Below are 13,756 nucleotides of genomic sequence, written 5' to 3'. Positions count from 1 at the left end.
CCAACCATATGGTCCCTGCTCCGCTGCTCTCAGCTGCTTTTGCGCCCATGGGAACCAGTTCTCTGTGCAGTGTCTGCAGGAGACACGTACGTACGGGGCTCTGAGTGGGCCCTATGAGGAGCCCTCATAGGATCTGGGTGTGGAGCTTGTGGTGGCCCGCCCCTCCAGGCCCATCTTTTGGGCAGGACAGCTGGGTAACCCTGGAAAGGGTTGTACTGGAAACTGGAAAGCTGCACCTTACTTCTCTTTTCACTACTTCATTAATATTAAGTTTTGAAATGTTGGGCTCTAACACTGTCCAGGGGCTTCTAGAAGATGCTGACACGTGTGGCCTCCTTTCAGGTGCACTTGTCTTGAGTGGATGTTGAGTTGCTTGAGTCGCCATGGCCCCACACCCTTCTGGGGACAGCCCTTCCCCACTTATGTAATGGGACAGCATAGACCTCCCAGCACCACTCTCTCCAAAAAAGTTACTTTCAATCCCCACCCCCAGAAGAAGGTTTCTGTGGGTCCCCTGGTCACCTTCTTTTGCACCCATGTAAGTACCTGAGGGATCATAGGAAGCCCCCTAAGAGAGCCAGATGTAAGGTGAGCAAAATTTCCAGGATTGCTCCATTCATTTGCTCTACCATGGCATCTTCACTTGGTTTTCTCCACAAAAGCCTGCCTGTGGTACAGCTCATGGACACCCACAACATGCATGCTGTCCAAAGATGGTCCCTTGACTCTTAGAAACAGTTATGTGGACCCATCTCTGTGTCACTGCTGGCTGTGACTGGGTGGTTCCCTATGAACACAGTAATAAGTAAAACAGAGCACCCAGTTTTCTATTACTGCCCTAGGCCTTCCAGTTATATGAGAAGAAGTTCCATTATGGCTTTGAAAATTCTTGCATCAGCTGCTCTTAATCAGGCAGCTTTCTCTTCAGTTGTGCTTCTCCTGGATCCATTACTTTAATCACCAGTGTCATGGTGTGTAGCTCTAAATTTGAAGACCAAAGACTTGGGCTCTAGCTTGAACAATTTCCCTAGCTTCTCTGAGCCTCAGTTTCCTCATATATAAAATGGGAATAACAGTACATCACACCTCTTCTGAGACTCCTTAATGGAGTTGTGAGAGTCAGATAGCCAATGCTACATGGAGATGCTTTGTAGCATGCTTTTGTAGCATGCCATTGAGTGCTAACTGGAAGTCAGATGTTGTGGCCAGAGCCTCCAAGATGGCCTCCAGTCATCCTTACCTCCTGAGTATTCACAGCCTATCATTCCCCTCCCCTGGATCGCTGCCTGGACTTAGTGACTTGCTTCTAATGAATAGATTAGAATAGAGTGGTGGCGTGTGACCTGGAGGCTAGGTCAGAAAAGGCAGTCTGGCGTTTCTCTTGCTTTCTCTTGGATTATACACTCTGGGGGAAGCCATATTTTAAGCCACCCTATGGAGGATTGCAGGTAGTGAGAAACCAAAGCCTCTTCCCAACCCCCACTTGAGCTTGGAAGTAGATCCTTGAGCTCCAGTCTAGCCTTCAGATGGCTGCAGCCTAATGAAGGACCCTGGGCCAGATCTACCCAGACCAGTTGTTCATAGATTCAAATCCTTAGAAACTGTGTGAGATCATAATTGTTTTATTTATTTATTTATTTTTATAACAGTTGTTTTAAACTGCTAACATTTGGGGTAATTTATTTTTTTTTCCTAGCATGAGATGTGGTATTTTTTTGGAGTATAATTGATTTACAGTATTTGGGAGTATAATTGATTTATAATATTGATTACAATATTAGTTTCAAGTATACAGCAAAGTGAATCAATTTCACATATACATATATCCACTCTTTTCTTTAGATTTTTTTCCCATATAGACTATTAAAGAGTAATGAGTAGAGTTCCCTGTGCTATACAGAAGGTCCTTATTAGTTATTTATTTTGTATATAGTAATGTATATATGTCAATCCCAATCTCCAGATTTATCCCTCCCCCACTTCCCCCTGGTAATCATAAGTTTGTTTTCTACTTCTGTTTTGTAAATAAGTTCATTTGCACCTCTGTTTTTAATTCTACATGTAAGTGATATCATATGATACTTGTCTTTCTCTGACTTACTTCACGCAGTATGACAATCTCTGGGTCCATCCGTGTTGCTACAAATGGCATTATTTCATTCTTTCTATGGCTGAGTAATATTCCACTGTGTGTATGTAACACATCTGCTTTATCCATCCCTCTGTTGATGGACATTTAGGTTGCTTCCATGTCCTGGCTATTGTAAATAGCTCTGCAGTGAACATTGGAGTGCATATATCTTTTTGAATTATGGTTGTATTTGGGTATATGCCCTGAAATGGGATTGCTGGATCATATGGTAGTTCTATGTTTAGTTTTTAAGGAACCTCCATACTGTTCTCCATAGTGACTGCAGCAGTTTACATTCCCAAAAACAGTGTAGGAGGGTTCCTTTTTCTCCACTTCCTCTCCAGCATTTATTTATTGTATGTAGATTTTTTATTATGGTCATTCTGCCTGGCGTAAGGTTATACCTCGTTGTAGTTTTGATTTGCATTTCTCTAATAATTAGTGAAGTTGAGCATCTTTTCATGTGCCTTTTGACCATTCACATGACTTCTTTGGTGAAATGTCTGTTTGAATCTTCTGTCCATTTTTTATAGAATTTTTTTAAAATATTGAGCTGTATGAGCTCTTTGCATATTTTGGAGATTAATCCTTTGCCAGTTGCTTTTTTTTTTTTTTTTTTTTGCCAGTTGCTTTGTTTGCAAATACTTTCTCCCATTCTGAGGGTTGTCTTTTTGTTTATGGTTTCCTTTGCTGTGCAAAAGTTTTTGAGCGCAATTTGTTTGTTTTTATTTTCAATACTCTAGGAGGTGAATCAAGAACGATTTTGCTACAATTTATGCTAAAGAGTCTTCTGCCTGTTTTCCTCTAAGAGTTTTATAGTGTCCAGCCTTACATTTATGTCTGTAATCCATTTTGAGTTTTTTTGTGTGCATATGGTGTTAGGGAGTATTCTAGTTTCACTCTTTTACATGTAGCTGTCCAGTTTTCCCAGCACCACTTATTGAAGAGGCTGTCTTTTCTCCATTGTATGTTGTTGCCTCCTTTGTCAAAGATAAGATGACCATAGGTGCATGGGTTTCTCTCTGGACTTTCTTTCTTGTTCCACTGGTCTATATTTCTGCTTCTGTGCCAGTAGCATACTGGCTCTATTACTGTAGCTTTGTACTATACTCTGAAGGCAGGGAGTCTGATTTCTCCAGCTCTGTTTTCCTTTGGAGTATTTTAGTACATAGCAATAAATAACTGATATGGATGTCATTGTGAAGTCCCTGTCTTTAGAAACAGTGATGTTCACTATGGTTCCATATAAAGAAAATCTCCAAATTCAGCAGGAAGCAGGCTAATCCTCCAATTGTGAAACCATTATACTAAGGACAGTTGTATAGTTGAGGTCAATAAGCCATTGCAGTTTGGTTTAGTACTATTTTCTACTGCTTCATAAGTTTCTAAGTTTATTCTCTTGCTCTTTTAAGAATTAACTTTAAATGATTGTGTTAGTCAGGACCCAGGCAGGAAAATTGAAATCACCACAGTTATTTTTGGGCTTCCCAGTGGCGCTGGTGGTAAAGAATGTGCCTGCCCATACAAGAGATGCAAGTTCAATCCCTGTGTTGGGTAGATCCCCTGGAGAAGGAAGTGGCAACTTACTCCAGTATTCTTGCCTGGAGAATCCCTTGGACAGAGGAGCCTGGCAGGCTACAGTCTATGAGGTCACAAAGAGTCAGACACGACAGCACAGATGTGCACATGAAGTTATTTCTAGAGAGAATTTAGTTGAAAGAACTGTTTACTGATAACTCAGTCAGAAAGCAGCCTCCATTCCTAGGGCTTGAGGAAACAGAGGAGAGTAGAATTCAAAGCTTTCCATTGGGGGTGCTAACTGGGCTGTAGCACATAACTCTGAAGGGACGAGATGAGGCTGGTTCTGAAAGTGTGGAGGGACAAAAGAAAGCTTGTAATGAGCCAACCACTGCTACTGCAACCAACTGGGGGTCCAGAGTGAAAGTTGCTAACCTTTCCTTCCTGTCACTTGCACACAGGCGCACTGTTTCCTCCACACCCTCCCAAGCTGCCGGGAGCAGCAGGCAGAGCAGAAATGTGGTTTGCACAGTCCCAGACCCAGTGTAGCAGAGCTGAGAGATAACAGCTTGATAAACAGCACAGTGTCACGGCTCTCCTAAGTTAATGAATTACTGGTTAGTTAGAAGGCACATTGCCTGCAGAGGCTTCGCTCTGTGTTGTTCACTGTAGTAGGAGCTTATAGGTGATGTTGTGTCACTGGAAGTTCCCTTCCTGGGACTCTGAGGTTTCCTAACACTGCAGCCACTGCTACGAGCCTCCATCTTGCCCAACCCTGCTGCCAACTGAACACTTCCCCACCTGGCTTTCTGCTCAAGAGACCAAAGCCATTATTTTTGCCCTGCTAATCTCTTGCACTCACTGATACAGCCCAATTTATGTTTAACTTTAAATTAGGAAGAATCAAATAAAATCTAAAAAAATTCTTTTAATTTACATTTATTTCTTCAGTCTCAGCAGCCACATTTCAAGAACTCAACAGTCATATGTGGCTAGTGGTGACCATCTTGAATTCACAGAATAGAGCATTTCTATTATTGCGGAACATCCTATTGGTCAGAGCTGTCCTAGAGCCTTTAAACTGCTCACAGGAAAGAAAAATGCTGATAAGACATTGGATGTTCAAGAGGAAGATGTAGTAGGTGGCATCTCCAAACTTACTTTAACCAATGAGCCCTTTGTCCTCATTGATCAAGACTCAGGAAGCCTATTTCGGCTGTGTGACTTTTTGTTATTGGAGAATAATTGTTTTGCAATGTTGTCTTAGTTTCTGCTGTACACCATGGATCAGCCGTGTGTATACATATATCCCCCGCTCTTGGACCTGCCGCCCACCTCCCTCCCACCCCTCTAGGTCATCACAGAGCACCAGGCTGAACTCCCTGTATACCAGCTTCCCACTAGCTGTCTGTTTTACACATGGTAGTTTATATATGTCAATTTTAATCTCGCAACTCATCCCACCCTCCCTTTCCCACCCTGTGTCCATATGTGCTTTCTCTAAATCTGCATCTCTCTTCCTGCCCTGCAAATAGGTTCATCTCTACCATTTTTTCTAGATTTCACCATAGTTAGTGTTAACCACTTAATCGTGTCCGACTCTTTGTGACCCCATAGACTGTAGCCCACCAGGCTCCTCTCTCCATGGAATTCTCCAGGCAAGAATACTGGAGTGGCCTGCCTTTCCTTTCTCCAGAGGATCTTCCCAATTCAGGAATCGAACCCAGGTCTCCTGCATTGCAAGCAGATTCTTTACCATCTGAGCCACTAGGAAAGCCACATGCATGTGTTAATATGTGATATTTGTTGTTCTCTGTCTGGCTTACTCAGTATGATCATCTGTAGGTGCATCCATGTTGCCGCAAGTGATATTATTTCATTCTTTTTAATGGCTGAGTAATATTCCATTGTATAGATGTACCATATCTTCTTATCCATTCCTCTGTTGATGGACATCTTGGTTGCCTCCATGTCCTGGCTATTGTAAATAGTGCTGCAGTGAACATTGGGGTGTACACGTATCTTTTTGCATTATGGTTTTCTCAGGGTATATGCCAGGAGTGGGATTGCTGGGTCATATGGTTGTGATCCTGAGGTAGGCACTGGAATTTTTTGGTGCATCAATGTTCTCGATTCACCCTTTGGTCAATATCACCTCCAAGTTGCTTGTTTATTATACATGTCTTTGCCAGCACACAGCATCTGCTGCTGCTTCCACACTCCCCTTTCCTCTGCTCAGGATTAGTTTCAAGGAAAAGCAAAGATTTTCCTCTTAGAGCCCTTGATTGACCTCACTGCCCCTTCTCTCCAACAAGCCCTCCTCCTCCCTGATCACCACTTTCCCTGTGGCAGCCTCTGGTGGCTCCTGATCCAGAGGAGAAAGTCCAAAGCCAGCGGTTTCAGAGCACACACAGCGCACCATGCAGGCTGCACCCAGGCAGCTGCCTCCTTCATTCTTCCTACCCCCTCCCTGTGGCCTGTGTCAGACAGAGCTCCTGGATTCACTGTGTGCTTCCCACCCATGCATGGGCTTTGACTCAAGCCCTTCCCCATACCTGAAACTCCTCCTGCTTTGGCCACTCGGTCAAGCCTCATGGAAGGAATCTACTTCACTGGCGGCCGCAGCCAGCACCTGTTTAGATCGGCCACCGTTTTCCTGGCCAGGTCGTACTTTCCCCACCTACTGCAGCCAGTGACCAAGCATGGTGGAGGTACTAGAACCGACGTGGTGCTCTTCCAGTGGGCACCTTTGGGTCAGGGCTTCCTGGGCGGCCTGGCTAAGCTGTCTCGGAACTCTTCTGCCATCAGAGACTGCCCCCTCCCCTTTATTCTTCACTCACCTTCTCACAGGAAGTCTCTTGTATGTCTGATTCTGACTTGCTATGTATTCTCAGACACCCAAATTGACACAGCTAGAGCTTCCCCTGACTCGAACCAGGCAGAATCAGGCACTTCTGCCTGTGTTCTCAGCGCCTTCTGTGTACACCTGTTAATCTCTGTGTGTGCTCAGTCATGTCTGACTCTTTGCAGCCCCATGGATTGTAGCCCACCAGACTCCTCTGTGCATGGAATTTTCCAGGCAAGAATACTGGAGTGAGTTACCATTTCCTTCTCCAGGGGATTTTCCTGACCCAGAGGTCAAACCCGTGTCTCCTGCATTGCAGGCAGATTCTTTACCACTACGCCACCTGGGAAGCACTGACTATATCCTCCATCACACTGCCGCCCTGCTCAGCACACCATCATCATGCCTGTCTCTTCTAGACAGGTCAGGCCCCGAGGGTCTCACACTCCAATCCCTCTGTCTGTGCGGCACTCTCAGATGTGTTGACTGAATTGGATCAGGTCTGTTTATCCTTCAAAGGGCTTGAGCGATCCTCTCTCAATGTGACTAGTGTTAAAGGCAATCTGCATGTCTCTAGTCCAAGAAAAGATGCAACAACATTTATGCGTGAGATTGGACCCCATCTGTCATTAACAGGGGAGTGAAGCTCACACACTTGTTTACTAATGGTACACTTTGTTTTTGAACAACACGGCACCCACCATCTGTGTTGTATTTTTTCCCAATAGGCACGCTGCAGTACATGGCACCTGAGATTATCGATCAAGGCCCTCGTGGGTATGGCGCCCCGGCTGATATCTGGTCCCTGGGCTGCACCATCATTGAGATGGCCACCGGCAAGCCTCCGTTCCATGAGCTCGGTGAACCACAGGCAGTGATGTTCAAGGTAAGACATGTTGCGTGATTTAGGTTGCTGGTGTTGGAGAGAGAATTCAAATCAAAAACCTCCTCCCAATGCAGAAACCTCTCCACAAAGGTGGACAAGAAAGAAAATAGGTTTTTTTCTTTTCCCTCTCCTTTCTCTGCCTTCTGCCAGTATCTTACTATCCCAGCTAGGAATCAAACCCATGACCCCTGCATTGAGAACCAAAGTCCAAAGCACTACATCACCTAGCAACTCCCAAACCCTTAGCTTTCTCTTCCCTCCTTACTGTGAGAAATTACTCTCAGTTTACAGAGGTATAATACATATCCTACCAGCGAATGTTGGTAATTTGATCTCTGGTTCCTCTGCCTTTTCTTAACCCAGCTTGGACATCTGAAGTTCTTAGTTCACATAATGCTGAAGCCTAGCATGCAAGATTTTAAGCATGACCTTACTAGCATGGGAGATGAGTGCAGTTGTCCAATGCTTAGAACATTCTTTGGTACCACCTTTCTTGGGATGAGGATTGACCTTTATATATGCTCTTACTTAGGGTTTTCTTAGGGTTTAACTCATCAGAAATTAAATTCTTAAATGTCTGTGAAAGGTGTGAGGTACTCATCTAAATGTATCTGTTTCCATACGGAGAGCACATTTATTGAAAAGTTTTATCATTTTGCCTGCTGAACTACTTACTGTTCTCTATGTATCATATAAGATGATTACATTTATATCTCAGCAGATTAAAAAGGGTCATATACGACAGACCTAGAGCGAACATCATACTCAGTGGTATTCCAGAGGCCAGTCATCGCGGCCATTGCTGGAATCCGGCATCAGCCCTCCAGGGATGGCACACGGGGCTTGTGTGGCTCTTGTGTGCACCTGGGTGTGCCTCACTGTCCCTTCATTGCAGGTGGGAATGTTTAAGATCCACCCAGAGATTCCGGAAACCCTCTCAACTGACGCCAGAGCCTTCCTTTTATCCTGTTTTGAGCCTGACCCCCACAAACGTGCCACTGCCGCGGGCCTGCTCCAAGAGGGCTTCTTCAGGCAGGTGAACAAGGGCAAGAAGAACCGGATTGCTTTCAAGCCGGCAGGTGAGGTCTCCCTGGACAGAGTACTGGGGGCACAGAAGGGATGGGCTTGTCCAAACCCAGGGAATGACTGTCCCTCGGTGTCCTGGGAGAGACACAGGGAGCCCCGCAGGTGACAGTGAGGTACCATCTCCTCCATTCAGCCTGGCTTTCAGGGCTGTGCCTGGGAAGAAGGAGAGAGGCATCACTGTGGATGGGGTCTGAGGCTGGCTCAGCCTCTTGCACCTGGAGAGCCACTAGCTTTAGTTAGAAGTGCAGAGTCTTGGGCTCATCCCAGATCTGCGGAGGCAGAGCCTCTATCTACCCAGGACCCCTGGGTGATCACTGGCGCCCCCAGTTAGAGCAGAGCAGGCTTAGGCCTCCTGGTGGATCGCCTGGCCCAAGGAGCTGCCCGTGCTCACCAGGCCCTCCCGGCTGCCCCCGACAGAGGGTCCCCGGGGCGCCGTGCTGACCCTGCCCGCATCCGGGGAGCTGCCAGGCAGCAGCAGCAGTGAGCATGGCTCCGTCTCCCCGGACTCCGACGCCCAGCCCGACGTGTTCTTCGAGAAGTCCCGGCTGCCGGTGCAACGGCTCAGCCACCTGCTCAGGTACGGCCGCCCCGCAGCCCTTGGGCACAGAGTGCATCCTGGTGTAAACCAGAGTCTTCCTGTCTGCATGATCAGTAGGGTGGCCGGGCGGCCACTGACATTGCGAGCGAGGCAGGCGATGTGGTCGCTCACTGGCCCTTCCCCTCTTCCTCCCTTCCCCCCATTTCCTCCTCATCCCCATCCCCCCTTATCCTCACCCTGCTACCCATCCTTCCCTCTTCCTTCTTCCCCTTCCTTCCCTCTCTCCCTGAAAACCCTGGTGGTCCGGGGATTAGAAAAAACGCTAGTCTCCTCTCCTGCAGTTTCATCTTCCTGAGAGTGGAGACGTGGAGGATCATCTCTCAGCCCCTCCTGCACGTTGCCCCCTCCCCCCCCACCCCCGCACAGAGACCTCGCCCCTGGGAAGCGGACGACTGTCACGTGCGTTTGTCCGCAGTGTTCCGGATGAGAGTTCGGCCTTGGAGGACCGGAGCGCAGCCTCGTCCCCGGAAGACAGGGACCCGGGCCTTTTCCTGCTGCGAAAGGACAGTGAGCGCCGCGCCATCCTCTACAAAATCCTCTGGGAGGAGCAGAATCAGGTGGCTTCCAACCTGCAGGAGTGCGTGGCCCAGGTACAGGCCGGGCGTGGGGGCTGTAATCCCACCCCCTCTGCCCGAGGCAGGGTCTCAGGAGGTGCAAATGGGCCTGCCACCCACCCCAGAACATTTGCAGTTACAATAATCACCATAAGTATTTCCCAAGGTCCTCTTTTCCAACAAAAGAGAATACAAAAAAGACTCCACTGAAACCTGAATTTGCCAAATAACCGCGGTGAAACCAGGCCCTGATGGGGCCGTGCTGCCCCCTGGTGGAAAACGGGCCACACGGCAGCACACAGCCCAGTTAACCCCCAGCTGCAGTTAGCCTCTGTTAGCCTCTGAGGAAGAAAGGCTGTGGGTGAAATGTGACTTTTGACTCATTTTGGATGGGATGAGGTCATTTTAGTAAGAGGCCACTGCCCTCTATGAACTGTGACTTCTGACAAGGCCCATTGGTGGTGGGGGGTGGTTGACAAGGGGTCAAACAGGATGGCAGCCCATTCCTCCAGGGAGGGGAAGGGGCCTCCTAAGCTTCTAACAGGAAGGATATGGAGGAAGTTCCAGGACCAGAGAAGGTATCTCAGCTGGGGGTTCCCCACTTCCATAAGCAAATGGACAGTGAGGTTCATCTAGGTGCCCACAGTACTTCTTCGATGCCCCCACCCCCAATTTACTCAATGACTTGATTTTTTTGGTTGGGGGCTTGGTGATCAGAGTTCAGAAGAGTTGCATCTCTCAGTCGGCCACATCAAGCAAATAATTGCGATCCTGAGAGACTTCATCCGCTGTCCGGAGCACAGGGTGATGGCATCCACAATATCAAAGCTCAAGGTGGACTTGGACTTTGACAGCTCATCCATCAGTCAGATTCACCTGGTACTGTTTGGATTTCAGGATGCTGTAAGTGTTCCATTTGGCCCTAAAGAACATGACAGAAGGTAGGACGCCCACAAAAGTGGCTCATAGCTGAGACCGTGGAGTTCAATTACCATCTTCTTCCATAGTACCCATCTCCTCTCACCTGATTACACCTGAATCCAGAGTGCCAGCTGAATGTGTGTGTACATGAGACGATTGCGTCTGGCCACAAAAAGCAGAGTGTAGGATTTGGGGATGAGCAGCATCTCCCAGCTGAGTAGGTGTGTGGTTTAAGCTTATGTGTCTGCACAAACAGGTGTGAGCTGCTCCAGGCCCAAGACCATGTCTGGCTTAGCTTTGTGTCTCAAGACCCCACCACAGAGCCTGAGGGTTCACGGGTGCTCCACAAACATTCGTTGAATAAACAACAAAGAGGCCTGTGCAGCAGCTCCGGTAGCTGTACCTGCCCTCTCGACCCCAGTGACTTGGGGTCAGCTTAGAGGAAGACTCGGCTCAGTAGAAATGTAAATCCAGGGCAGCATGGTTAACACTTTCATCTCAAGAGTAGAAGCAAATCTGAATTGGTAAGAACTCCTATTTCTGAAAAAATACAGCAGACCAGAAATCTGGATTTTTGTGATTATAGGTAAATAAAATTTTGAGGAACCACTTAATTAGGCCCCACTGGATGTTTGCAATGGACAACATCATCCGACGAGCAGTGCAGGCTGCGGTCACCATCCTCATCCCAGGTAAGGGCCCCTTTTTAGTCATGGTAAATTAGGCTATGGTGGGTATGGGGAAGGTCCGCCAGGTCCTCTGTACTCACCAGTTGTTACTCTCCCTTTCCCATCTGGGCTATATACGTCCTTGCAATTAAGGAAATGATGTCACAGAGCCATTTGGGGCCAATATTTTGTGATCCTAAGCACACCTCCTGGTGCTGTTCACGTGCCCCCCACCCCAGCATAACTAAGGAGCACGCCCGCAGACTAACGCCCGCAGACTCGATACACAAACAGTGCACTGAGCCTCAGGGTCTGGATCCTTGTGTGCTCAGGACCACCTCCTAGTTGGCTGATGATTTAAATGGCTGTCTTCTCTCTCCAAATCATCATGTGGTAGCTACACAAATCTTTAGCTTTCATAGGCTCTAGTTTTCAAATGTTAGAGCAGCTTAGTATCCAAGTTGATCCTCCTCCTGCGATGCCTCCTAGGAAGGGGGGCTCTGAGGCACTTGTGTTGACAGTGCCACTTCCTCTCTTTACTCTGCTCCCTCCCTGTCATCCTCTGCCTGCACTCAGCCCAGGCTCCACTCGTGGGAGTGGCTTGTTAAACCCCAGGACTTCATCACTCCCCTCTCCAAGCAGAGAACTGCAGAAAACACACAGGCCTGGGTGGAAGGCTGCTTGTCCCTTTTTAAAACTGTCTTTGCCTAACTAACTTAATATCTTGAAGTTTGTTGCCTTGAAGCTTGTTTCCTTATCTGTAAAGCGGTGTGGGGACCATCTTTTCAGGTAGAGGTAAGTAAAACAAGTCTCCTCTCCCTTCATTAAGGTCAGCAGTCTCCTGATGGAGCATCGCATTGGCCGGGCCAGCCCCCTAGCCTGGTTTGCTGGCCTGGGACATAAGCTACACCAAGCATGGCCTTGTTGAACCGTGCTCCTTTTCTTCCATGATTGCAGAGCTCCAAGCCCACTTTGAGCCTGCCTCAGAGACCGAAGGCGTGGAAAAGGACACGGATGAGATGGAAGAGGACTATCCCCCAGCAGACCCGCCTGCAAGTGAGGCACAGGTGGCCCGTGGATGGAGCGAGCCGGCTTCAGCAGTTGCCCAGGAGGCCCCACCCCAGCAGCACCTGAGCTTTCAGCTGAGCAAACTGAGGCAGGAGACCAGCAGGTAGGCAGGGGTGGGGCAGAGCTGTTGAGTACTTCACCCAGGTCTCAGAAAGTCATCTTCATCCCCCAAGGAATTGGGCAAGGGGATATTCTCAGCTTCAACTGGGGACCTAGAAGGATGCCTTTCTTTAAAGGCAGAGCATTCCTGGCTACAATAGGGTGTCCCTACTTCAGAAGAAAAGTTGTATACACCCCTGTATAGGGTTCTCTGTTAGATCTATTTTTTTGTTTTGAAAAATGTGAAAGTTGACAGTATCCATAGTACTTCTTTAAAATGGTTTTCCAGTAAGTTTAATAATCACCTGATCCATCAAATGTTATATATGGATTCAAAAGTGATTGATTTCCAGGGTCAATGGGCACCATATCTCCCCCCTCAAGAGAATTAGTAATGAGATAGCAGCCAGCCTGACTGGGAACAGCTGATGAGCCCGCGGCTGCTTCACGCGCCTTGCAGCATAGGGACGTCTTAGCTGCTGTTAGGCTCAGCAGGAAGGCACCTGCTGCCCTGAGGAGGGAAGCAGGTCTGTCCCGAGGAGTGTTGGTGAGACCAAGAGCGCAAGGCATTTTAGTGCCACTCTGGGTAAGTGTTGGCAGTAGTGTCCCTCCCACCTTCCGAGCAGCATCTTTCCCGCACCACCCCCAGCTGTCTAAGTGCAGCAAGGCTTCTATCTTGACGTAGTCTCCAGTGAGGAGGGAATAGCTTCACATTTTCACAACTTGACCTGACTTAGGAAGACAAGTGGGCTGAGTTCTCCTGATCACGATCAGGTTATCTTTTGGTTTATGATGCATTTTGATACAGAAGATACCCACACTGAGCAGTGCTGGCCTTTGTTTACAAGGTGCGGAAACCCAAGGAAGGTGCCCATGTGCAGGCTGAAATCTGATCCCACACCTGGGATTATGCCACTTTTTTAAACCTCTGTTCAGCAGATGTTTGAGTTGAGTTGAATGGTATTAGGCTCTCTGAGTGAGGTTTTGTTTTGTTCTAACCAGACTTTTGGAACACCTAGTTCAAAAAGAGATAGAGTACCAGAATCTTCTACGGCACATCCTCGAACAGAAAACTCAAGAATTATACCACCTCCGGTTACAATTCACCTCCAACGGTGAGTGATTTTCCACTTGCTGTGACTTATGTGTGTGAGATCATTTAAAATCTGGCTAGACTACTAGTCAGCCTTGACACAGCTGAGGTTATTCTCAGCTCAAACCATTAAGTACTCCAGTAGATTCCAGAATACTCATCAATAATAAAAAGGAACTACCACTACATTCAAAAGCAGATGAATTGCAAAGAAGCCCACATGTTATGATTCCATAAATGTTGAACATTTATACGATACTCTGTTAAAGCAAAACTATAGGGACAGAAA

General features: G+C 47.5%; 1 protein-coding gene across 1 annotated transcript in view; it reads left to right on the top strand.

The window, feature by feature from the left end:
* The window catches only part of MAP3K15 (mitogen-activated protein kinase kinase kinase 15), a 138,708-nt gene that overhangs the window by 123,399 nt on the left and 1,553 nt on the right, over positions 1 to 13,756 (top strand). Inside the window, exons 19-26 of the mRNA XM_065914927.1 lie at positions 7,223 to 7,380; positions 8,276 to 8,459; positions 8,884 to 9,043; positions 9,480 to 9,654; positions 10,336 to 10,521; positions 11,126 to 11,231; positions 12,165 to 12,378; positions 13,377 to 13,489. Coding sequence (XP_065770999.1) covers positions 7,223 to 7,380; positions 8,276 to 8,459; positions 8,884 to 9,043; positions 9,480 to 9,654; positions 10,336 to 10,521; positions 11,126 to 11,231; positions 12,165 to 12,378; positions 13,377 to 13,489 — 1,296 coding nt within the window. The remainder of the gene's footprint in view (positions 1 to 7,222; positions 7,381 to 8,275; positions 8,460 to 8,883; positions 9,044 to 9,479; positions 9,655 to 10,335; positions 10,522 to 11,125; positions 11,232 to 12,164; positions 12,379 to 13,376; positions 13,490 to 13,756) is intronic.

The sequence above is a fragment of the Muntiacus reevesi genome, chromosome X, assembly GCF_963930625.1.
Source record: "Muntiacus reevesi chromosome X, mMunRee1.1, whole genome shotgun sequence".
NCBI lineage: Eukaryota > Metazoa > Chordata > Mammalia > Artiodactyla > Cervidae > Muntiacus > Muntiacus reevesi.
This window is presented reverse-complemented; position numbering and strand designations above follow the sequence as displayed.